This window comes from Aethalodelphis obliquidens, unplaced genomic scaffold, assembly GCF_003676395.1.
Source record: "Aethalodelphis obliquidens isolate GAN/ISIS:26980383/991018 unplaced genomic scaffold, ASM367639v1 scaffold36, whole genome shotgun sequence".
Classification (NCBI taxonomy): Eukaryota; Metazoa; Chordata; class Mammalia; order Artiodactyla; family Delphinidae; genus Aethalodelphis; species Aethalodelphis obliquidens.
The window spans coordinates 18,467,002-18,493,398 of NW_020837980.1; the positions used below are offsets into that span (position 1 = coordinate 18,467,002).

The window sequence follows — 26,397 nt, forward strand, 5'->3', positions numbered from 1 at the left end:
TGGACTGGAAATTTTAATTACTAACTTTTCTTACCTAAAAGTGACCATAAAAAGGAATGGGGCAGCTCAGGTTTTCATTCAGGGATGGGAGTACCAGGCACTACAGAGTGTTATCACTGGGACAGTGGGAAATAAAAATTAAGTTGCTTTAAGTTAGTCCCTGAAATCATGCTTGTTCAGTGTGCTGGAACACTGTTGTTGAGAACCTACTTTGTTTTTGAGATCCTAGAGGTCTAAAGATGAATTAAATGACATTGCTCCCTATAGGAATCTATGAACACAATGCAATATAATGTATACAATAAAAGAAGTAATATATGTGAAAATTAAAGAAGTACTATAGTAAGAAAGAAGGTGTGAGTAACTTATTTTGGAGGGGTTGGGGCTAAGAGGGACCTAGAACCTCAGAGAAGATGAAAGGCAGCAGGGTTTGAGATGGGAATAGGTGTTCCCCAGGTGGACACGGCAGAGGAAACTGCCTCAGGTCTAACCTGTGGGAGCGTGACACAGCATGGTGTCCATGTGGGAAAACCCAGGCAGTGTGAAGGGTATGTGTATTCAGGTGGGTGATTCAAACGGAGGTGACATGGAGGCCAAAGGTGTTGTGCCTGTTGGCAGGCTCACCAGTGGAGAGAGGTCATGGAATTTTAAAAACACATACACACACACACTAAGATGCCAGTCATTTCCTCTGTCAGTCACTTCCTCCCTCTCCTTGTCCTTCCCCTTTATAAAATTTGCCAAATTTGTTAGAGAGTGTTGAGGGGTAGCACAGGAACTCTGCTGCATCCCAGTGCCTACAGCTGGTTGGATCCGCTCTGTATCGGACTTAAGCTCAGTCAAACAGACTCTGCCTCCTAAGAATTTAGATCAGAACATTGAGAGCCTGGGTCATATGTTTTCTCCCCAGCTTTACTGAAATATGATTGACAAATAAAAATTGTGTATATTTAAAGTATATGATGTTTTGATATACATACACATTGTGAAATGACCACAATCAAGCTAACACCCCATCTCACATAGTTACCATTTTTGTATGTGTGGTGAGAACACTTGAAATCTCTCAGTAAATTTTGAGTATACAACTATTATTAACTATAGTCACCATGCTGTATGTATATTAGGTCTCCAAAACTTATTTATCTTATCATTGAAAGTTTGTACGCTTTCACCAGTATCTCCCCATTTCCTGCAATCCCCCAGCCCTGGTAACCACCATTCTACTCACTGTTAACTGTGAATTCAACTTTTTTAGATTCCACATATAAGTGAGACCATGCAGTATCTGTCTCTCTGTGTCTGGCTTATTTCACTTAATATAATGTCCTCCAGGTTCATCCACCCTGTCACAAATGGCCGGATTTCCTTCTTTTTTAAGGCTGAATAATACTCCATTATGTGTGTGCGTGCGTGTGAAGTGTATTTGTATATCACATTGTCTTTATTCGTTCATCTGTCGACAGACACTTAGATTGTTTCCGTATCTTGGCTATTGTGAATGATGCTTCAATGAACATGGGAATGCAGATATCTCTTCAAGACAGTGATTTTATTTCCTTTAGGTATATACCCAGAGGTTGGATTGCTAGATCATATGGTAGTTCTATTTTTAATTGAGACTGGGCCATTTAAATAGGAGCATTGAACTTGTAAGGTCATGTAACTTTCAGAGCCGAGGTCACCATTTGGGGGCCAGTAATCAGAACCAGCTGATTGCAAAAGAGAAGCAGGTGAATGCAGCTAATTAAGAGAGAGAAAATAGGGGACAATCGGTCCCGTAGCCTGAGAGAAAGAGATGGAGTCAGTGTCTCTTGGCTCTGACAGCTTTCTGTCCCTTCCTTCAGTCCCATCTGTGGTCTAACTGCCACTTCCTGTTCTTCAGTTCCCTGCACTTCTTCTGAGTCTTTATAATAAATCCACCTCCACCTCAGTGGCTTTCTTTTTTCCCCTTAGACAGCACTCTAATGTGGCTAGTTGCGCTCTCCCCTTCCTCCTGTTCTTGGCCTAATAAAACCACATGCTTTCCACAAGAGGAACACACATATGCAGCATGGACACATGTAACTCACTGCAGCTCGAATATGCCAAGAAAAGGTAGTTCTCGTCATTGTTTTCTGTAGTTTTCACCTGTGTATAAGTTATCTATAAGTTACCTGCATAACAAAATCCCCCCAACTTAGGAACTTAATAATAAACATTATCTCCTAATTTCTGTGGGTCACGAATTTGGGAGCAGCTTAGCTGGGCAGTTCTGGCCTGGGGCCTCACAAAGTAGAGGTCAAGATGTCTGGACTGCAGTCGCTTGATAGGGCCGGAGGATCTGTTGCCAGGTGGCTCACTGCCCTGTTGCTAGTTGGTGCTGGTTGGTGAGAGGCCTCAGTTTTCCCTGCGTGGGCCTCTTCACAAGACAGCTTTAGTGTCCCTACGACATGGGGGCTGAGCAATGCAAGAGGCAGAGAGCCAGGCAGAAACTGTCCTTATGATAATCTCGCCTCGGACATGACAGAGAATCACTCCTGCCACATTCTCTTCACTGGAAGCAGGTTATGAGTCTGGCCCATGTTCAAGGGAAGTAGTATTAGATGTCACCATTTGAAGGGAGGCATATCAAAAATTTGTGGACATATTTTAAAACCATCACAACTGTTAGGTTAGAGAGAAAAAAAACCAGGCAAAGTGTCCAATTCAGTCTCAGGTATAGTTCAATTTCATTTCTTAAGTGGTTTCTTTAAATAGTATAAGTCTCCTTTGGGTAAAAATGTTTTCTCTTTCATAATGCCTCCCAAGGAGGTCCTGTCATCCTCTCTGAAGATAACATCCATTTGAATGGAGGGTGGGGAGGGGTAACATACACATCCTTGTGGAATTGCTGAGGGGGGGGTATCCCCGACTTCATTCTGGACCTAGAGTGTGCACTGGCAGGGTTCCGGCATGATGCCCCTCGCTGGCCTGAGCGCTGGGGAACCTGCTGGCCTGCAATGCTGAAGCCTGCAGCTGGTGAATTCATGGCCCATTTTTGGCTTCAGGCAAATCTCCACAGGGAGAATCGGCCTCCTCTCCTTGGGGACTCTTTTCCCCTTGGCCCCGGCTGTGGAGTCACCTCACCTGACCACGGCAGGCCCCCTGGCTGTTAGTTGAACATCCATGCTTCAAGGGAACCGGAAACACTTGGGACAGTTGACTGCTCTGTATGCCTACGTACACTGTGAGAAACTTGCCATTGGCCCGAACGGCCGTGCAGAGTGCAGAGGATGAGGTATGAGGGGCCTAGGCAGTGGTCCCCAGAGGGGAGCAAAGGCAGAGAGCTCTTGCCCTGGGTGCCCCTCTCAGCATGGAGGTAACTTACTGTGGTACGCAGAGTAAGGACCCCTGAAGATATTCACCCTAACACCCGGAACCTGTGACTGTGTTACCTTACAGGGCAAATGGGACTTTGTAGATGTGACTAAGTTAAGGGCCTTGAGAGGGGAGATTATCCTGGATTATCTGGGCGGGCCCAATCAAGTGACTTTCCAGTCTGAGGTCAGACAAAGGGAGATGTGACTGTGGAATAATGGTTAGAGGGATACAAGGTTGTTGGTTTTGAAGTTAGGAGTTAGGGGGCTACGAGCCAAGGAATGTGGGTGGCAAGGAAACAGATTCTCCCTGTGTAGCCTTCAGAAAAGAACACAGCCCTGCTGTCACCATAATCTTAGCCCAGTAAGACCCATGTTAGATTTCTGACCTGTAGTACTGTAAGATAATAGATTTGTGTTGTTTTAAGCTACTGTTTGTGGTAATTTGAAACAACTACAAGAGAAAATGAATGCACTCATATCCGCCTTTGGTCTAGAAAGAGGTCAGGCCCAGTGACTGGCTGCTTTATTTTCTTCTATTTCTCTCTGAACCTGAGACCTAGAGGGAGAGACTCTTTTTTTTTTTTTTTTTTTTTTTTTGCGGTACGCGGGCCTCTCACTGTTGTGGCCTCTCCAGTTGCGCAGCACAGGCTCCGGACGCGCAGGCTCAGCGGCCATGGCTCACGGGCCCAGCCGCTCCGCGGCATGTGGGATCATCCCAGACCGGGACACGAACCCGTGTCCCCTGCATCGGCAGGCAGACTCTCAACCACTGCGCCACCAGGGAAGCCCAAGGGAGAGACTCTTACTTTCCATGTGGCATGTCCTTTTTCACCACAGAGCAGAATTTATTACTTTTTTATTTTCATTAAGACAACAAATTGAAAGTAAGTACAGTAAACACCCATACACTCTTCACCCAGATTTCGCCAGTTAATGTTTTGCCGTATTTACTTTCCCTTTCTGATTATGTGCGTACATATTTTTTGTTGTTGTTGAACCATTTGTGGGTAACTTGCATTTGTCTCGACCCTTTATCCTTAATACTTCAGCATCTCCTAAGAATAAGGAAATCCACTTACTAACCACAATTCGTTTCTCACACCTAATAGAAATAATAATTCCATGACACCATCTAATATCCAGTTCACAAGACAAATTTCCCTAATTTCCACAAAATATTTTAGAGCTTTTTTATACCAATTCTCCCTCCCTCCCCAGTCAGCATCTCATCAAATTACATGCTTTGCAATTGGTTTTCTTTAGTCTCTTTAATAATAGCTCACCCTTCTTATTTCACAACATTGACTTTCTGATAAGTCCAGACTAGTTCTCTTGTAGAATATTTTGTTTTCTCATTTTGGTCAATTATTTTCTCATGATATCTTTAATCTGTTTCTCCAACCCCTGCCTTTCCCCCCGCCCCCAAACTGGGCACTCTGTCTAGAGGTTTGATTAGATTCAGGTTAAATGCTTTTAGAAAGAATATTTCATTAGTAATGTTGGGTAGGTCACCTTGCTTTATGTTAGGCACTGATTTCAGGTTGTCCCACTGTTAGGTTAGTGATGCTAAATTTGGTCACTTGGTTAAGATGGTGAGCCCCTGCCAGTCTCACCCTTGAAAAAGTACACATTTCCCTTTGCAGTTTGTAAATAACGTACAAACAACCTGTTCCCAACAACTTTTCATCTCATAGTTTGAATACCTGCTGTGGTCCTTGCCTGAATCAGTTATTTCACTGCGGCCTGTAGAAATGGTGTTCTAACTATTATATTCTGCCTTTATTAGCTGTCATTCTTTTGTAAAAAGAGCTTTTTTTTAAGAGAACTGTTGTAATGACTCTCTCAGTGGACAATTGGATAGTGGTTTGCTTTCAGTTTTGTTTAAAGCAATTGGAAAGCTCTTGTTTCTTAAAAGGATGCGTTAACTCAATTATTGAGTTCACTAATATCTCAACAGCATCCTCAATATTTCCAGTTGTTTCTTTGCTTGTTTCCCAGGGCTTTTTAAAATCCAGGCAGTTCACCATTGTAGGATTTGAGGTAGAGGTGGGTGAGAGGTTCACCAATCTATGGTAAAAGGGAAGAAAAACTACTAGATGGGAACCAAGAACGAGCATGGCATCTTGACTGCACCAGTTCTCAGGAAAGTCAGCTTGTGGAAGTTGAGAATCTAGAAATTCCGATAGAACTGCCTGCAGGCTCTGGAACCCCTTGGAAAGTTTTTGCCTGCCTCAGTGTGAAGGCCTGCTCTATGGTACCAAACAGTCTGAGCAAAGTCTTCCATATTTGGTTGATGACAAATAAAGGAATTTTGAGAATGGCTTTCAAAACGGTAGCTTGGATTTCAAGCCTATTGTCTTGCTGTACACTCCTATTTTGAATTTCAGAAGCTGAATATTATTGCCTTCTTTCTTTCCATTACTTTTATAATTTCTGAACAGTGCCACATTCCCTATCCCCAAGGCAAATCGATTCCCCAGGCAGGCAGAGGGGAAAAGAATCACATAAATTATTTTCAAAATATTACCCTAACTACACAGTATTATGGGATTTTTATGGGTTTGAATAGAAGACAGCTATTTTCTTCCCAATGGCTGGGAATAAGTTTGGTGATTATAAATTTAATATTTTTAACAGAATAAGTATATTACATAACATGTTTTATAGCCATCAATAATATTTCAGATTATGATTCCTTATAAAATCGTTTTTATTATTTTATCACTAAGCTGTGATGTACACATACAATCATGTATGTGTGTATACATACAATGTATGTATACATACAATGTATGTATTCATACAATCATGAATAATTTGGCCTTTTTTTTTTTTGCATCTCAAATGATTTAAAGAAATCTTTTTGTTTTTTTGTTTTTTTTGCGATACGCGGGCCTCTCACTGTTGTGGCCTCTCCCGTTGCAGAGCACAGGCTCCAGACGCGCAGGCTCAGCAGCCATGGCTCACGGGCCCAGCCGCTCCGCGGCATGTGGGATCTTCCCGGACCGGGGCACAAACCCGTGTCCCCTGCATCGGCAGGCAGACTCTCAACCACTGCGCCACCAGGGAAGCCCAAAGAAATCTTTTTGATTTCTTCTGTCAGAGGCCCATAGTAATGAATCACATCAGTCACATTAAATTGACAAGTTATTTTGATCGAGTCCATTATCCATGGTACAGATTCGTATCATATAATATGCCTGCTCTGGAGTCATATTAAATACTCCTCAATCCTAGCTCCCACACTAACTAGTGGTGTGGTTTTGGGCACGTTACTTATCTTCTGTAAGTTTCCTCGTCTGTAAAACAGGAATGTTAATAATAGTACCTGTTTCATGGTTTGCTAGGATTAAATGACATCATGTACTGAATACCTGGTGCATGATACATATTAGCCGGTTTTGTTGTTGCTGTTATCATTCACTAAAAGAAGAGAGGTGATATCTTAAGTAACCATCTGGCTGGCTCTCTAAAACTTTCTTCAAACACATATCCAGCTTTCCTGATAAATGAATTTTCTGAAAGTGGCAAATATTAGAACTAACAGAGTTGAATTTCTCTGTGAGTCTTACATAGAAAAACTAGAATTAACTTGATTCTTATCCTAAAATAAAAGATGTAAACATGTCTTAAGCTGTGGATGTTGGACCAGGAAGGCGCTTCAGTTTCCTGAAATTATACTCCAGCTCCTGTATGCTACCTCTTTTCTTATAGAGTTTGCATTATTGCACATTGAAAGTCAGCATTTCTATCCCTCAAAATAAATATTCAGAATTGCCATGCTTAGGATTCTGAGTTAGAAACAATCAGCTCTATGCATGCCTAATGAGACAAGTGCATAGCTAGCTTAAGTTCCTGACTTGGGATAGTCCAAATGCTATCCAAAGGATTGACCTTATTATTCACATTTATTTTTATTCAAAATAATCCAGCAAGGCACGTTAAACCATATTTATCTTTTCCGCTATAAAATTGTAAAGCATTCACAAATTGTTCCTGGTTCAGGTGTGGTTCTAAAGTATCTCCCTAAAATTAAGACTATTCGACTTAGATAAATGGCCTCATAAAAGTCAGAAGCCTCAGCCTGAGAAGAAATACGTTGCCTGTGTTCTTCCCTATGCTCTGTGGTGGCATGCCACAGTCATTCTGTGAAGCTGGCATTTTCATTTAGTTGCACCTAAATAGATTTTTAAGGAAAGAAGCAGTGGAGGATGGGGGGAGTTACCATTGCAGAGTCCATACCAATTCCTAGAAGCCTTTCAAGATTTAGGGTCAACAACAATTCAGTAAAGAAAGGGCCCATTAGGTAAATTTGGCTCTGCAAATGCTAATTGAAAGTCCTCTGCAATTCAGTCCTGTTCCCTCTTCCTTTCTTTAGTCAGTAGGGTCCCATGGTGACTGGTTCTGAACGAAATCATCCCCTTCAACAGTTACCATGGCAACCGGGACGTCAGTGAAGCAGGAAAGACCCTGCACAAAACTGCTCCTGCCGGGCTCCCTCTCTGAGTTGGAGAACTCAGCCCTGCCTGAGGCCTAGGGATGGGACTAAAGACATCTGGACGTGCACACTCACGTTTGTCTGTCACTGTGCCTGTGAGCGTAGATACATGGGCATATGGTAAACTGTGTAATGAGAATTTCCCCTCCCCGCAAAAAACATGGAGCATGTTTAAAGGGTGGGGATGGGTGGTGGGATGGGGCCGGGGAGGTAGACATGGGATGGTCTTTTTAGGTTTAATGATATGTAAAAATTATATTTGTGTTTATAAGGTTACAGTAAGTTGATAGTAGGGGAGGTTGGAGCCTTACATATATATAGCCTGATGTATATTTAGACACAAGACCTCAGGGGAAATATTTTTTGAATATTTTTATTTACCTGAGAGTGAAATAGACAAATGGCTTTAAGGAGCTCTGAAGGGGGTGTAATGCTGTCCGTGGTGCTGAACACTTGATTGTCTCAGATGTGCCAAGGGGGCTCTGGAGGGAGGTTAGGGAACACCTTGCCATGTTAGGGTACTGATGATAAGAAAGAAAGAGACGGCCTGGGGAGAAAGCATTCTTTCCTTCCCTTCCAAGCAATTCTGAATGCCCAGGAAAAATGTTCAGATGAAAAATAAAACAAAAAAGAAAGCGGAGAAGCCTGGAGGTTTGGGTGGTTGAATCTTCCCCTTTTCATGTGGAGATTTTTGGTCCGAGCCAATCAGGTCGGAGATTTCTGCTGCTATGCTCCCGAAAGGAAAAGTGGGGGAAGGGAGAGAGAAGCCGGCCACATTCTCCCCTGGAGCCACATGATCCATTTCCCATGTGACACATTCCAGAGCCCTGGAAAGGAGAAGGGAGGGGCACCAAGAGAGTGGGGCTGGGGGCGGGAAGATGGTTTAACAGTCAACCCTGCACAGCGTCATCTTGTCTTCCTACCAGGAAGCAGGCTCTGAGCCAAGGGGAAGGCAGAGGACAGATATGGATGTGTTCCCAAGCTTCCCTGGTGGTTTATGGCATTCTCCAAACTCCTCTGCAAGGGCTGTTCCTGACCAAGAAGACCCAAGGAGACCGTCTCTGAAATTAAGTCCGGATGAAGGTATGTGCTAGAGATCCCGCGGTTTTGTGGCTGAAATTTGGCTCAGAGGACATAATACCTTCTGTTTTCCAGACAATTTCGAGATTTTGTCCCGGCTTAGACGCTGGTTCGGGGCTTTAGATTTGTCACAGGTCCAGAAAAGATGCCTAGGTAGTTCTGTAAAATGAACAATTCACCACAGTCACTGCCTGTTGAAGAAAAACGAGATGGGAGTTGTATATAGTGATAATTAATAAAACAAAGCACTCATTGCTGAAAAGCACTCTTTTCATTGAATCCTGGAAAGAGGGAAAAAGATAATATTACTGACACCAGCCAGATTTCATTGTCACTGCAATAAAATCCTGTTTCATCCTTTTTCAGCTGCTTATTCTGTGCCCATGTTCCCCGAGGTTATTGGCAGTGGCTTAGGGAGCCTGGGTGGGCTGGCGTGCTGTTTCTTTGTGCTGTGTGATCGTCTTCCTTCTGATGTTCCTGATACCAGGAGTGCTTGTGATTGTTTCCAGCTCTCTTAGGGACAGTAGACTGTCACCAAATTCCATATCTTTCAGAATAGCTACCAAGAAGGCTGCCAGGAAGTTCTCAAAGGAATCTTCCAAAGTTACGGGCTAAAAGACTCTGCCATGCGCTCAAATCTTGATATCTTTGACTATTTCTATCCAGCACAAAGAGACGAGCTAGCAGATTTACATTTTATTTTGTCTTTATTTAACGAATACTTGTAAAGTTCTTGTTATGTGTAAAGCATCATTCTAAGCACAATCAGTTATTTAATCCTTATATAACCCTCTGGGGGAGTTATTATTAGTACCCACATTTTGGAGATGAAGAAACTAAGGCACAGAGAAGTTAGGGAATTTTCCCAAGGTCACACAGCTAGCAAATAGGAGAAACAGGGTTTGGACCCAAGAAACTTGACCCTAGAGTCCATGATCTTAACCACTTAACTATGCTGCTTCCCTGCTCCTATTATTTCAAATGATGTCAACAGTTGATTTGGCTACAAGTTTTGTTCAGCTGATGCTACTAGAACATTGAATCAGCTTTCCTGGCTAAAACAGACCCCCAGTGAAATCTACAGTAATCTTGAATTATCCCAGTAGTCACATTCTGTACCCCCAAATAACCCAGTAAGTAATTACCTGTTCTTCTCTTCCCCTTGTGCTGTATAGATATCTGGTGGTAAAACACTGTATTGCAATGGTGACCAAATGATGTCTAAAGGAAAAAAAGAAATCTAAAATTACATCATGGTTCATTTTTTTTTTTAATCAAACCTAGAAACATTCTTCCATCCTCAGGACCTAGTAATAAGACCAGCCTAAGCATATTAACAGTACTTACCTGGTTTTCAAAATAAAATAAATAGATTAAAAACTTCTGAAATTATGAACACAAACTATGTTATCAAACTGACTGGATTTATTGCTTTAAAATAATATTATCATACTTTAAAATAGGGAATAGATTTCTCTCTTTTTGCAAATTAATTTAGGTTTTTAAGGGGAAAAGAGGAATTTTTGTTAACTTCTGGAAATATCTGAAATATAAGGGTTACCTCCTTTTGGTCTGTGTAGTTTCCCTCTTGGCCCTTGGCAAGAAAAGATGACTGATCTCATTCTTATATGCTGTGGAAAAACTTAGAGAAGTTACTAGGTCAGAGATACAAAGAGGAAGAAAAGGGGGTAGGAATCCAAAATTTGTGAAATTCCTCACTATATAAAGTGTTTCCTTCACGGTTTCAGTTGAAGAATACTTTGAGAGGAAGGAGTCCCCTTGACACCTTAAACTTTATTGAACTTTAGTTCTTAGATTTGATCCCTGCTGAAATCAGCATTTCCCTGGAACAAGTACACTTAACGCTAGCTACTATAGTCATCCGAAGTCAGCTTCTGGACAGAAGGGACCATCTCCTTCCATCTCTGGATTTCTAGCACTTAGCACCCAGCCCGTTTATGATATCATCTCAATGTACCCTTGTGAATGAAGAATGGGAAGACTCAAGACTGACAGCATTCTGGGGGCCCATGCCTGTTTTGTTTTGCATGCTTTTATGGGGAGGATAGTGAGGAGGTAAAAGTGTAGTAGGAGAGAACTTGGCAACAGTCAATATTATGTCTGAAATGTACATATGCTAGTCAGACAGACCCTGGAGCAATAGCAGACTAGAGTTCCAGAAGGATCCATAAATTATTTCCTGGTTATTACCAATCCCCCTGACATTTTATTTATATTTAGAATGAAGTTCTCCTGATATTTTTATTTACATGTAGATGGGAGCACCCCAAATAGTCTCATTTTCCTCTGATGTTTTGCCTGGCACCGTCTCCCCGTGTTGAAATAGTTCACCTTGGGTTGAGAGTGAATGTCGTGAGAAGGTCAGTTCCTGCCCCAGGCAATCCTGCCCTAATCAGCTGTGCCTCCCGGTTGCTAGAACACTTCACCAAGAGCCCACCTGATAGGACTACAAGACTCCTCCCTGGAGAGCCATGGGATCTTCAGAGTCAGAGTGGGTTGAGCCAGACTGCCTTTTCCACACCGTGGCAATTAGGACCTGAGTACGAAAGATGACCAGGGCGTCTTGAAAGGTTGCTTAGGATTTGAATTTAAGCTAGCAGTCTAACCTGGCTTAAAATAGTCACCCCTCCTGATAATATACACAAATATAACCTATTCTATTCTTTTTCCATCTGAATAAGTCATTAAGGATCATTAAGAGTGGGGTTTGTGGTTACAGTTTGGGTCCTTGAATCCTGTCTACTCATCCTCCTGGTCTTTAGTGTGACCTGGAGTGAATGAGGGGTGGAAAAGAAACAGCCCTGCTGGAAGCAAGGTACAGCCAGGCCAGTGCTGCCTGCCCACCGCACGCTTGCCAGCCTTCTCAGATGAGCCAGGCTAGTGCACACAAGAGGCTTAGATCTGGAAGCCTCTCTGGGCTTCCTACTCATCCTTCTCAAAACTGAAAGGGGGCAGTCCTCTCTACCAGCTGAACAGGAGAAGTAGAATAGAGAGAACGTGGAGCGGTTCCCCTGGAGGAGAGGCCTTGCCAAGAGTGCTTCCAGCTTGGAGGCTAGGGATGAAAGAAGAAACAAGAAGAAGGACAATGGACTTGTCCCTCAGTGGGCATGTGAAAGTGATGCCTGGGTCCTGCTTTTCACTCTTAGTAACTTCCCGCTGCTAGTAAGCCCTGCCTGCTGAATTATCAGGTCCTTTCCTAGGATGTATATGTGGGGAGGTGGAAAGAATAGAGAGAAGGACCAAAGTGTGGATGCAATTTCTCCTCTGAACCCAGGCAAACAGTGGGTTGAGATGGGAGGTGGCTTCTCCAAGAGGACAGTTTAAAAAGCAAGAGGGGAGTTACCATCATGACTATATTTCCCTGTTTATAGAGTCACTTTTCCTGGGCCAAACTTTGAAAGCACCCATCTCTTGGAGCCTGCCATTCAGCATATTTCCAAGACACTGGATGTCTGTCATGTTTAATCCTGATGGAAGCTCTCTGATATGCATTATTAGCCCCAGGTTCTGATCAGGAAGCTGAAGCTCAGAGTAACTAATCTGCCCAAAGTCACACACAACAAATAAAGCCAGGATCTGAATCCAGATCTTTCTGATTCTGTGCTCTTTCCACTATGTCACAAAATAAAGTTCTTTCCTCTACATTCTTTTTAAAAAAGTGTTTTTGGATATTAGGGTAATACAAATACAGTTCTAGAAAATTTGGAAAATATAAAGAAATATAAAAGTGTAATGAAAATAAAAATCAGTCATGGTCTGGCCACCTAGAAACAACTTATTTTAAAATTTTGGTGTTTCTCTTCTCAGTCTTTTTCGATGCATCTAATGGTAATGAAAGTAAACATTTGTTAAACACTAGCTTTTTTCCAGACATTGTTCTTAGCTCCTGTCTGTGTCATTTGTTTTATTCTCACAACAAATCAAGAGGGTGGACACTGTTTTTATCCTAATTTTACTGGTAAAGACGATAAGCACATAGATGTTTAGTAACTTATATAAGTAACAGGTGATTTGAAACCCAGGCAGGTTGGCTTGAGAGCAGGGTTTCTCAGTCTCAGCACTGTTGGCCTCTTGGATCGGATAATTCTCTGTTGGGGGTCGGGGGGAAGCTGTCCTCTTCATTGTGGAATGTTTAGCAGCATCCCTGGCCTCTACCTACCAGACGTCAACACTTTCCTCCCCGAGTTGTGACAACCAAGAATGTCTCCTGATATTGCCAAATGTTCCCTGGGAGGCAAGATGACCTCTGAACCACTAGTCTAAGAGCCCGCGCTGTCAACCATGCATTACGGTTGAGATAACGTAGCCTCTTCACATTTTAAATGTGTTCAGAGTTATTTTCTTCTACATCTAAAGAAGGGAATACACCTTTGAATTTGGAGGCAGGCTATGAAGACTCCCTGGGATGTCAGTGGCTTTAAAGAGCATAGGTAGGAAATTAATTATTTCCAGGGAAATGCTAGACTTTTGTAACAGGTTTGTCATATCCCACCGTTGCCCAGTGTGGAGAATAGCCATGTTTCTTTCTCTTATTACCTTTTCCTGGTTCTATGTGTCAGGCACCCTTAGCCTTCAAGAATTCAGATTTCAGGTGTACACTTATGGTATAGCAGGGCAGTGCTTATCAACCAAAGTGTCAAAATATGTCCCAAACAAAAAATGTCTGTTGCAAATAATTTCTAGCTGATAAAATACCAAAGTTTGCTGGTGATTCATTTTTTAAAAAACTAATTAGAATAAATGTAAGGATATCTACATAATTATTTTCTTTTCAACATGACTTCTAGGTTGAAGATTGTAGGCTGAGCTCCTGATGTTACACATAATTCTGGATGTGTCCGTAGGAGTGTGTCACATGTATGGACACATTTGTCACATCTGCCTCTGAAGAAGAGGTTGAAAATTGCTGGTGTTGGTGATTTTGGTCAATCATTGCTGATATGCAGAGAGGATTAAAATAAGAAGCACTGAGAAGTGATAGCAGTAGCATTTTAACTTATAAAATGTCTAAAAATATATGGCACTAAAAAATATATTAACCATGTGAAACATATGCAGATACATGTTCAGCCATATTTTCAGTCACATCTGACCACATATATAGTTGCATAATTTGTCCATGAAAAATACATGTTACTGCAAATTCAAATCTAACTTCTGCTCCATGAATTTGAAGGTTGCTTTCTTGGAAAACCCTGATTGAAGACAGTGGTGCAGATCAAAATTTCCCCAGAGTGTTGATGTAAACTTGATGTGAGACAGAATGTAAATGCTTCTGAAAAACGGAAGTTCTTAGTAACTTCCTGTTCGGTGCTTACACTCGGTTCTTAACAAATCCTTCACCTTCTTTTCAAATAGCTATAAATCATATCTACTGTACAGCTCTTTGCTTTGAGTGTAATGAGTCTGCTCTTTGCCTCCCCCCCTCTTTCCTATTTCAGTCATACAACTAAAGATGTTGATACTGAAATCAGAGATTGGACATAAAACTGAACATTTCCCTCCCAAACTTGGACTCAGTGAGCACACGGCAACTATTCAAAAAATGTTTGTTGTAATAAATTAAATTGAATTTGGCAAGGTGCAAATTCTGGGGCCAAATTGTTTTCTTCAAAATTTGGAAGATCCTTTACGAGGAGGAGAGGTGTGGAAAGTTGGTCGAGGACAGTCAGGGGTTCTAGCAAGTATTTCTTCCTGCTGAGAAGTTTGGTGTTACATGGGATGGGAAGCAAACACAGGTGGCAGGTCTTCTTAGACCAGACCGCTTCTTGCAAGGAATCTTCAGTAAGAGATTATTGGCACATCCAGGATAATTAGTGAGGAGGGCTTGGCTGGCCCCTCTGTACAATTCATCTCTCCTTTGGAGACCCAGACTACCAATCTTGGACAGCAGAGGCTCAAGAACTGGGCCCCAGCAGCCCTAAACAGCTTCCCTGTCCTCCCATCACAATGCACTTTCAGGATGCACTCTCCGCCAGGTGAAAGTGGTGGATTGTAAGTTAAATGAAAGTGTGTTGCTCGTCACAATGTCTACCTATCAGTTGTAGTTCATAGAGCAAAAATGATCCTAGAAATCATCTAGACCAACTCATTCATGTTGTAGATATGGAAATAGAGATTCAGGGAGATTAATTTACTTAAGGTCCTTACACCGATGTAAAAATAAGACTTGGGCCTCTTGACTTGCTGTTCAGTGCTTATAATCATAATCATAACTTAGGTTTCTTAGTCTCCAGTCTAACATTTAAGGTGAAGTAGAAAGTGCTACATTCTTGAAGCTTTTGGGGGTTTCTAATATTCTAGGTGATGGTGGGATAGTGGAAAGCGATAGAATGGCTGGTATGAGTTTCAGTTTTCACACTCAGTTATATAACAAATGCTATATTGAATTAGTTTCTATTGCTGCTGTCACAAATTAACACAAACTTAGTGGCTTACAATAATGGCCATTTATTACATCACAGTTCTGCGGGTCAGGAGTCTGCGTGGGCTTGGCCAGTTTCTCTGCTTAGAGTCTCACAAGGCTTCAAGCTGTTGGCAGGACCATGCTCCTTTTTAGAGGCTACAGGGACGATTCCCCTTCCACGCTCATTTCGGTGGTTGGCAGAATCCAGTGCCTCGTGCTTTAGGACCAAGGTCACGTTTCTTTGATGGCTCTCAGTTGGGGGCCACCAGTAACTCCCAGAGGCCTCTCCCTGGTTCTTGCATGTGGGCCCCGGCATCTCAGAGCCAGAACAGCACGTTGATTCCTTCTCACGCTTGGAATCTCTTTGGCTTCTGCCGCATCTCTCTGTTACTAGACGAGAAAGTTCTCTCTTTGTAAGGGCTCATTAGTTTGGGTCCCCCTGGATAATCCAGGATAATCTTCCCATTTTAAGTTCCATAACCTGAATTGTATATGCCGAGTCCCTTTTACTATATAATGTAACCTATTCACAGGTTCCAGGATTGGGGCGCGGGCATCTTTGGGGGCCCAAAGTGATTATCTTTCCTTTTCAGCCTCTGGAGAGAGGAAGGCAAGGAAGGAGTTGGGAATGGCCATTGGGTAACCAACCAACCATCTGCCATCCATTTCCCATCCATTTTGGTTCCCCATTCTGCTATATTTTTCTCCATAGCACTGACCATTTCTTTGTTAATTGTGTTGTTTTTCTTATTTAGCTGTGTAGTATTGTTTCTCCCACTAGAGGAAAGCTCCATGAAAGCAGAGACCTTGTCTGTCTAGTTAACTTCTGTATCTCCAGCGTTTAGCACAATCCTGACTCACACTAAGTGATAGAAATTTGGATGCTTTGTGTGATTGAGGACCACTTTGCATATACCATCCTAACACATTAGCCATTTCTTACGGTGAAGTTTCTTGGTGTTTCTTTTTCTTTTTCCCATTTTATCTGACCACCGACTTTGTGAGAACAGTAGGGAGGGAAGTTCTGTGTTATTAAACCATTCCACACAGAATGCTAAGTGGCAGTTAGGGTGGGAAATACCGGATAGTGTCCTTTATATATTCCCCCAAAGAGGAGCCAGTGTGACCTAACATTTTCTCCTGCAACTTGGTTTGCAGAGAATTTGGGGAGGATTGCAGCTTGTGGTCAACATAAACCTCCACATGGGGTGAAGCTCGGGCTCCTTTCTGAGATCATAGATCTCAGAGAGAGACGGAGTCTCAGAGGTCACTGCTCTACTGATAATATGTAAAAAATTTACTCTTTAAGTAGTAGTTACATTTTAAATGGAACTTTGGTGCTCACTTCAGCAGCACATATACTAAAATCAGACTCTGACTTTAAAAGAATGATGCTCTGATGGTGATAGAAGCCTTCCTGGTTTCTGGAAATCACGCCAAGGATGCTGACTTTGTTTATTTCTAATATTTTAGAATTCGTGTAAAGAACAAAGATAGGTAAAGGTGATAGCAGAGGAATAGTTCCTTAAATCTAGATATCTAGAAATTTCTCACCCAGAAATGTCGTTGTGGGTTATTTTGTGATGTTAGAAGAGGCTGTTCTGAAAATCCTTCTCTGTTCAAAAAATCATGTTCTCCTTGAAAGCATAACCAATATTCAAACAAAAAGAAAATGTGCCAAGTCTGATCTCAGGAAACTGCTTGATCCCAGTTGGGAAACAAACTGAAAGGCATAGACCGGGAAATATTACGGAGGAATATTTATATATCTTATATAACAGGAGGAAAGGGAAAAGGGCATTAGGGAAAATTCCAGGCTTATACGTCGTGATGCTATTGGTCTCAGATGGTGGAGAAGAAACTTGGTTTTTATTGAAAGTATGAGGTTCTTTTGAAATTATTCAAAATTATATAAAGGAAATAATTTAAGCAGCATAGACTCTATATGCTTTTGAGAAAGACATAGTCAATCCAGTTATATTTACGTCTTTTGGTTTAGGGTATAGAAAAAGGTTTTATCTGGCTAACATGTCACTATAAAATCATCCCCAACTTGGAGAAAGGCTATGTTTATTTATTTGGACCCCAATGACTTTCCCCTTAAAAACAATGTTGTGAATGATGATTAGGTCCCCAGGCCCCTTCACAAAAGCCATTCATCCTTAACAGTGCTAAATTACGTGACTAATGTTAGTATTATCACTATAGTATGTGATGTGGTTACTAAAATTTGCTTGTCATATGGCTTAGAAGACTTTTATGGGCTGACAGTAGTAAGAGTGCTAATTTTTTCAGCACTCGCTATGTGCCAGACACCAAGCTAGGTGTGTTTTAGAACTACAGTAGGATAACACTGATTGAATGTTTTTCTCATACCAGGCAGATTGACTTGTAATAACTCATTTAACTCCTGTGCATCTGTTATCTCATTCAATCCTCATGATAATCAAATGAGATAGGGACTAATTGTCCCCATTTTACAGATGAGAACACTGGAATCAAGAGGGTTAGATAACTTGTTTTGGATCACACAACTAGTTAGTGAGTGACAGAGGAAGGACATACACTTCAGCTGTCTGCTTCAAAGCATGCACACATAACCACTTTGCAATATTCCTGTATTGTGAGATGAAAAATAAATGTTTTTCAGCAGCAGATTATGTTCTGGGTGTGTAGGTTTGTCAGATTTAGCTAATAAAAATACAGGACACCATTTAAATATTGTAGGAGATATTACATGGGACATACTTATGCTAAAAAATTATGTGTTATTTATCTGAAATTCACATTTAACTGGGCATCCTGTATTTTATCTGGCAACCCTGTCTGGGTGGCACATTATGAGAACATGTCTCTGTCTCTCTGGTTTTCCTCTTCCCCACCACAGTCATGCTGGTGGCTACCTGGGCCTTAACGTAGTTCTGTAAAGCACATAGCTCAGTGTCCGCACCAGAGCCATAGCTCAGAGCTAAAAGCAAGATAGGAACTCAGGAAGCTTCTGAAGAGCGTATGGGACCTCCTTAGCCATTTGTAAATTCAGGGATCTGTGTAAGTTCAGGACTTCGGGATCGGTTGCCCCGTAAACTCTGCCCTACTGGAAGCGGTGGGCTGGTCAACGTTTAACAACTGGCTCTTCAGGGAAAAAACCTATTTGTGATGTTTGTCAGTTTCATGGTGTGAATATTCCTACCATGGCTGATTCATGATACCAACATGATGTCGCTGAACTTGGAGTTGGGAAGGAATGTGCACAGCTGTCTCTGAGGAGCCCCATGCAGGCCGGTCCCAGTCCACCTCTGTTCCATTCTGATTTCATATATAGGTAAATTAGGCCTATATAACAGTGAAAGATATAAGGAAAATATCTACCACCATTATATTTCCTAAATTACAACAATTAAAATTTAAAAGAGAATTTCCTACTCAGGGAAATACTATTGATCAAACTTTTTCTGCACTTTAATCAAACTGACGTCTAGAGTTCTGCTTTCATTCCGCATTTAAAAGGCAACAAGTTAATCATCTGCGATAATGAATCTCCAATATTCTCACATTCTTTATTCTGAAGAAAGGCTGTATTTCTAGACCAACATTTCTACTGCACTTTTGATGCTAAGCCTCTGTGCAGTATATAGTGGGAGTGATTTTTTTTCCCCAAATGTTCACTGTGTCACATATTTCTCAGCTAGCATATTGAACAGATGTATCTGTGGGTAGCAAGAGGCTGTGGGGGAATAACTTTATATTCCTATGTTTGATTGAGAAGTCCATGTACAGCCAGTTTGTCTGAATTCACATCCAGCCCATTGTGGCTTTCCAACAGTATGACCTTGGGGAAGAACTTCAGTTTTTCTCAATTGTAAAACAGGACTAATCATGTTACCTACCTCGAAGGGCTACGCATATGAAGTACCAGACACCTAGTAAGCACAAAATAAATACTAACTCTTGGTAGTAGTAATGTTATAAATACTGTCATCATTGTAATTAATCTCATTAGTAAACAGCCAATGTATCTGCTTAGGTGCAGCAGATACTTTCCATTCTACAGAAAATGTTTCCGTTCATTTTTTTTCCAACCAAACCATATAAATATTCAACATTATAAAATTCTAATTTGCCATTAAATTTTTAAACAAATGTCAGAAAAAAATGGTCTTCCTATATTATGAGAACATCTGTGGATCTTTAGAATTTCAGGAGGGAAAAAGAAATCTGTTGTTAGGGTTTTTTGAGTCTAGAAGAAACCTAACCAGCAAGGATGTGCTTATCCAGGAATAGCCGCCGGCAAACTGTGAAGTAAACACAGTTTCTCATCTGCGCCCCTCTAGTCCTCTTTGTGGTCCTCTCATTCGTTTCTAATCATTCATACATTCAGCCATCCATCAAAATACGATTTTCAAAAAGTTAAAATCATGACTGTCATGATTTTCAAAAAGTTAAAATGACTGTCATTCATCGTGACTCATTCAAATATAGAATGAACACCATATCAAAGATTTATTAACTTATTACTGAAGGAACTGATCAGATAATCAGGTTGCTTCCAAGAGCATTTGAATAAATGGATATTTATAGGGTTTTTTTTTTGTCATTGCTGTTGTTTGTTTCCTTAAATAATGTGAGCATAAGATTTTGCTAGGAGGCACAGAGCTGGTTACTGTCGTACAGGGCAATAAGTCTATAACCTTTCGGGTTATTTTATCTACTAGACAGAAATTTCCATGTTAGCGTGTAATGTCTGGGCGCTAGTCATATAGTAATAGCAAAATCAAGCACAGATACATTCTTCCAGAGAATTAAATAATCCTTGGGGAAGCCTATTTAACAATGTCGTAGCATGACATTAAAATGTTATGCTATGGGGACCTCCCTGGCGGTCCAGTGGTTAAGACTCCACGCTTCCAATGCAGGGGCTTGCGTTCGATCCCTGGACAGGGTGCAGCCAGAAAAAAAACATTTACGCTATGCTCTCTGTGCCTTATTTTCAAGTATTGGATAATTTTTCTTAACACCTCTATCCATTTTTTTATTCACTAAACCTTTATTAATATCTGTATGCCCCAGGGATATAAGGACACAGTCACTGTCCTTAAGGAACTCATAATGCAACAGGGGAGACAACGTTCAAAATAAAGATTACAGTATAAAATGATAGACATATCATTTTATATATAGACCCAGACCTCTGTAATGATGGGACTCTCCAGGGTCCCATTATTTCAGAGGTCCCCCAGTCCCTAGCTCTACACCATGTCAACCCATCCACCATTTTCCCCACCTATATATTAAAACGCATCTCTTAGATCCCAATAGATGAATAATTCCTCTCTTAGATAATATATAGATAGAGATATATTTTAAAATAGGGGCCCTCGATATCAACCCAATGGAGTGTGTCATGTGGCAGTCTCCGAGTTGGTTGGGAACAAACAGGTTGAGCAGGAAGGAGGTGAAGAAGTCTTTCTTGTTGCTGCTATAATTACTGAATATGGATGACCCAGACATAATTATGAATTCCGCAGCCCTTGTATTTCAGAAACACCCCCTTGAAGATGTATTTATTTCCAAATTGATGGAGCAGGGGAGACCTTTCTGAACTTCTACTTTGGGACCCTAGAATTTAGTTATAATATGGCAGACCATGTTTTCTGGGAGGGGGGTGCAGGAGGCTGTCTGCGGTCACCTAAACTACCTTGACTGTCCCTTAAGTGAGAGTTGACCTGGGTGACTTCAGTTTCACCTGCCCTGCTCTGCTCTGGAGCCATGTTTTCCCCTGTCTCCATGGTCACCAGCGTTTCGGCTCTCTGAGAACACACGGTGATTTTCTGTCTCTGCATTTAATTCTCCTAGCAGAGCCACCTAGAGTAGGAGGCCTGTATTTCAGTTCTCTGTACTTATGGAGTCAATTCAGTAAATAGTTAACAAGCGATTATTAATGTAAAGAACTTCAGTGGAAGCTGTAGAGCATGGACAAAGAATAATGCCCTTTTCCCAGGACCCCCTAGTTAATGAGAGAAGACAGAAACATGGAAGCCATTCTACAGCAGTGATTGTTAGTCTGGGCTGCGCGTTGGGATCACCTGGGGAACTCTGAAACATCCCGATGCCCAGGCTGCCCTCCAGAGCAATTAAATCAGAATCCCTGAGGGGGGCTTCCCTGGTGGCGCAGTGGTTGAGAATCTGCCTGCCGATGCAGGGGACACGGGTTCGAGCCCTGGTCTGGGAAGATCCCACGTGCCGCGGAGCAACTAGGCCCATGTGCCACAACTACTGAGCCTGCGCGTCTGGAGCCTGTGCTCCGCAACAAGAGAGGCCGCGACAGTGAGAGGCCCGCGCACCGCGATGAAGAGTGGCCCCTGCTCACCGCAACTAGAGAAAGCCCTGGCACAGAAACGAAGACCCAACACAGCCAAAAATAAATAAATAATTAAAAAAAAAAAAAGAATCCCTAAGGGTAGGACCCAGGCATCTGTATTTTTTTTCAAAGCTCCCTGGGAGAGTTCAGTGTGTTGCTAAGCTAGAGAGCCATGGCTCTAAAGCAAAACAAACTGGGAAGAGGAGTAACAACATGCTCTGTGAACAAGGAATCCACAGCCATTCTGTATATTCTTATCCACTGTGTGACCACATTTCAGCCCATGAATGTGGAAAATGTAACCTCTCATTATAACCATGGGGAAAATGTAGGTCAGTTTGACTGTAGGGCACTTAGAGACTGTATGGTCTGGGAGGTATGGTCTGCAGAACACTATACCTCTAAGGGGAAAAGGGCCCAAAAAAGATCAGCCCTGGAAGGATGACCCCCAAATCATTCCACATGCTTTCTTCCTCCCTTGTAATGTTTGGGGCTTTTTAAAAAACCCCTTGTGTTCCTGAAGAAGGGACCTTCATCCTCCAGGTCCCCGGCTTACACCTCACCTCCTTTGTGAAGTCTTCCCTTTCCTTTCCCCTATCCCAAGAAGAATCGGGTCCCTATTTTTTTCTGTCACTTAGCTCCTTATCTACTAATTATACTTATTATAGAATTTAGTTATACTATGGCAGACAGCTCATTTATACATTTACCCTTTTATGAGCCTTACTTTTCGTTGTTCTCCCAGTACCTAGCATAGTTTCTTGGTGTACTGAATAAGTAAACAGAGCTGCAGCACTTTTAGGTCCAGTCAGAAAAGTCATGCCATCAAGCAGGGGAGACCTAGACTGGAGAACTCCTCAGGCTGCCTCGTTCCATTTCTGAGCAGCGGGATCCTGCGCTTCCAGGCAGGAGTGTGTGGGGCGGGGGCGGGGGCGGGGCGTCAGAGAAATTGGTGGACACACTAGTTGATGTAAAGCGGCTGGAGGAAAGGATGGACGAAGGCCTCGCAGCGCTTTGGTGGTAGTGGTGATCTTGAGTTTCACCTGCAGAGTTTTGCTGTGAAAGGAAGAAAGAAACAGAAGGAAGTTCACAGGTTTCAAAGTGTGTGTGGAGCCATGGGAAAGTGCCTGTGCTCCCAGCTCCTGTTGTATTTAGGCCACAGGCATCCCCCAAAGTTTAGAACAGCTCCTTCTGTCTGGGAAAATAGCTCGTCTGTTTTATTTTTAAACTTCAAATCTTTTTTAAAAATTGTAGGGTTTTTTTGGGGGCTTTGGGTTTTTTTTTTTTTTTTTGAATTTTGTAGGTTTTACACATATAAAGGTGAAAAGATTATTTCAATTTTGTAAGGATAACAGTCATGCATTCCAGATTTTCTAGGACAGTGCTAATTTTAGATCTTATGTCCTGTCTTCAGACCCTGTATCCTAATTTTTTATATGGAAAGTATGGTAGCTAGTCTTACAATTTACTATCAACCAGTCAGCCGTGCTTAAAGGTCTTTTAGTTATTAAAATGGCTAATTACCTTACATTTCTCTTTGAGAAATCAAGTAGGGCTGTTTCATGGACCAAAAAAAAGCCTTGAAGGGAACCTGGACCTGGCCTTCAGTGCATTGCCCTGAGCCCCAGACTTTTGTTGAATGTGGTTTCTTGGTGAGGACAATATCTATTAACACCCTCTCCCTACCACAAGTCATTGGGAAAACCCTTCAAGGAAAAATGGGTCTTTAAAACTGTTCTTTCATCTCACCTCTAAACCCCAGAAACGTTTCTCTGTGAGGTGTAGTGACAGGAGCCCCGGAGAGGGCCGGGAGGCCCTGCTGAGCCTGTTGCTGGTGTGCCCTCCCCTGCACCACCGGCCAGGTGGGATCGCTCTGGTCATTATGGATTCAATCGCTGTGCTTTCTCTTTCTGCTTAATAGATTCAGACCAAATTAAACCCTAATGATCGGACTGCAACCAGTCACCTCAATTTTAATTGAATGGCCCACAATGATACAGGCTTTTTCCCTATTAAAAAGTATACCTTTTTTTTCCCCCCTCACTGAATAGTAGGAAAAAAAAAAGTTAAAATAAAGGCTGGGTAAAGTTAGAGTTGCTTGCTTATAATCATCTGAATGCCATAAGGTTTCTAGTAACCTGGTTACACATTCATTAGGGGACATCTTGTATATTCCTCAGTCAGGGTCATTTTGTGAAATACTAACAACGGAATAGCATCAAAATATGTCACTGATAGGTGGCCTGTCATCTTTTGGGAAGAAACAGGCTATGTTTATGTGTCATTAAATGCGCTACTGCTGGCTCATGTGAAAGTGTTATGTTTGCTCCATGTGCTCCCATAATGCTTTTGTAATGGAAATTCTAAAGTAAGTAACGACAGGGTCGTTCCCAGTGGCCAGTCAGTCTGTATTCACAGATTTCTGTTAGCTTTTTCCATAGCCGACGCCTGTGTGTTTCCATCTGCCCAAGTTTTCCTCCCTTGCAGCCTCGTTACTTTAGTGGTACGACATTCAGGAACTTGTCACGTACCTACCGGGATTCCAGTAGCACTTCATTTGGGGGTAACACCCTAACCATGAGCCAGATTTGAGCTCTCTAACCCTCCGTGATCCCCAGCGTATGAAGGGAACAAGGTTCAGTGTAGGAGTGGGGCTTGCTATGAGTTCCACCACATTTGACTAAGGGTCAGGAGACGGGGAGGCCAGGGAAAGCCTGAGCTGGGATCAGCTGAAACCATCCTAAAATGAAAGAGAAACGGGGCCAGAGCTCTTTCCGGGTAGTAGTCATGTTTTCCTGCCAACACACAAGCCCTACTCATTGACAGATGACAACCGATCTAAGCGTCCAATAAGATTGTTAGTCTCAGGAATCAATCCGTGTAACACCATTTTAACAGGAGGCCTCATTCTTCTTTTCTTATCCAGAACTAAGAGGGAAAAAATGAATATGGTTTTTGCTCACAGAATGGATAACAGCAAGCCGCCTTTGGTTGTTCCTACACTTCTGGTGCCCCTCCAAAACCACAGCTGCACGGAAATGGCCTCCCCTCTGCTGAGCCAGGACCTGACGGCGCTTTACGAGGAGCACGGCTGGAGGAGTAATGGAACAGACCTGCGCTACAGACCTAACCCCGGGGAAGTGGCCACGGCCAGCATTTTCTTTGGGGCCCTGTGGCTGTTTTCTGTCTTTGGCAATTCCCTGGTGTGTTTGGTCATCCACCGGAGCAGGAGGACTCAGTCCACCACCAACTACTTCGTGGTGTCCCTGGCGTGTGCTGACCTGCTCGTCAGTGTGGCCGGCATGCCTTTCGTCCTGCTGCAGTTCGCCACCGGCCGGTGGGCCCTGGGCAGCGCCATGTGCAAGGCCGTGCGCTACCTTCAGTATCTCACCCCGGGCGTCCAGGTCTACGTTCTCCTCTCCATCTGCATAGACCGGTTCTACACCATCGTCTACCCTCTGAGCTTCAAGGTGTCCAGAGAGAAAGCCAAGAAGATGATTGCAGCGTCCTGGATCTTTGAGGCGGCCTTTGTGACCCCCGTGTTCTTTTTCTATGGCTCCAACTGGGACAGTCATTGTAACTATTTCCTCCCCTCCTCTTGGGAAGGAACCGCCTATACTGTCATCCATTTCTTGGTGAGCTTTGTGATTCCATCCGTCCTCATAATCTTATTTTACCAGAAGGTCATAAAATACATTTGGAGAGTCGGCACCGATGGTCGAACAGTGAGGAGGACAACGAACATCGTCCCAAGGACAAAAGTGAAAACTGTCAAGATGTTCCTCATTTTAAATCTTCTGTTTTTGCTCTCCTGGCTGCCTTTTCATGTTGCTCAGCTGTGGCACCCCCATGAACGAGACTATAAGAAAAGTTCCCTTGTTTTTACAGCTATCACATGGATATCCTTTAGTTCCTCAGCCTCTAAACCTACTCTGTATTCCATTTATAATGCCAATTTTAGGAGAGGAATGAAAGAGACTTTCTGCATGTCCTCGATGAAGTGTTACCGAAGCAATGCCTACACTATCACAACCAGTTCACGGATGGCCAAAAAAAACTATGTCGGCGTCTCAGAAATCCTCCCCACGGCCAAAGCTGTAGCCAAAGACTCAAGCTATGGTTCATTTGACAGGGAAGCCAAGGAGAAAAAGCTTGCTTGGCCCATTAATTCAAATCTGCCCAATACTTTTGTCTGATTCCTCAGAATTCTTTCAATTACTGTTATGCACCAGAGATTAAAAACTTTAACTGTAAAAACAGAAGCTATTTATATATTTCTTTTCAATCAACTTTCTGAGGGAAATGTTTGATTTTGTAAAATGCACTCACTATTGATTTTAGTTTCTGTGTTTTTTATTTTAGTTGCTTTTTGTTTTCAAGGAAGCTTTCACCTTGAGCTTATGGTTAATGGTCCCTTTCCTGTATTAGTTACATCCATTAAAAAAAAAACGCTTTCCTACTTTTTAATTTACCAGTAGGTCCAAAAAGCATAAGCCATATACACAGTCTTTGATTAATGATTCAACCTGGTTTTATTCTGTTTCCTTTTTCTCCTCCCTACTGAAATTTTGTTAACTATGGGCTTCTGTTCCAAATGAAATCTGCTGTGTGACACATTTCAGAGACTTGAATTTCTCTACTAAGCAACATTTAGAAAGTCTTAATACTGTATATGTTTTTACATTACCTTCTG

At 42.2% G+C, this 26,397-nt stretch overlaps 2 protein-coding genes across 8 annotated transcripts in view; one reads left to right on the forward strand and one right to left on the reverse strand.

Moving 5' to 3' along the window:
- GPR19 (G protein-coupled receptor 19) overlaps nucleotides 1–26,397 on the forward strand; it is an 80,864-nt gene that overhangs the window by 5,185 nt on the left and 49,282 nt on the right. For 3 of the 6 annotated variants that reach the window (XR_003437800.1, XR_003437799.1, XR_003437801.1), the window contains exon 3: nucleotides 8,766–8,922. The exons of 1 other annotated variant lie outside the window; for it this stretch is intronic. Coding sequence is in view for 2 of the 5 variants with exons in the window: in XM_027129563.1 (XP_026985364.1) it covers nucleotides 24,647–25,900 (1,254 nt within the window). In the remaining 3 variants the exon portion in view is untranslated. Of the gene's footprint in view, nucleotides 1–8,751; nucleotides 8,923–24,630; nucleotides 26,154–26,397 lie in introns of those variants that run through there. 2 more of the 6 variants (XM_027129565.1, XM_027129563.1) reach the window with 2 other exon arrangements.
- CREBL2 (cAMP responsive element binding protein like 2) overlaps nucleotides 8,916–26,397 on the reverse strand; it is a 56,133-nt gene continuing 38,651 nt past the window's right edge. The window contains exons 4-5 of one of the 2 annotated variants that reach the window (XM_027129566.1): nucleotides 10,065–10,140; nucleotides 8,916–9,078 (exon numbers count right to left, since the gene is read on the reverse strand). In XM_027129566.1, the coding sequence (XP_026985367.1) occupies nucleotides 9,069–9,078; nucleotides 10,065–10,140 (86 nt within the window). In that variant the 3' untranslated portion in view covers nucleotides 8,916–9,068. Of the gene's footprint in view, nucleotides 9,111–10,064; nucleotides 10,141–26,397 lie in introns of both variants that reach the window. The other variant, XM_027129567.1, reaches the window with a different exon arrangement.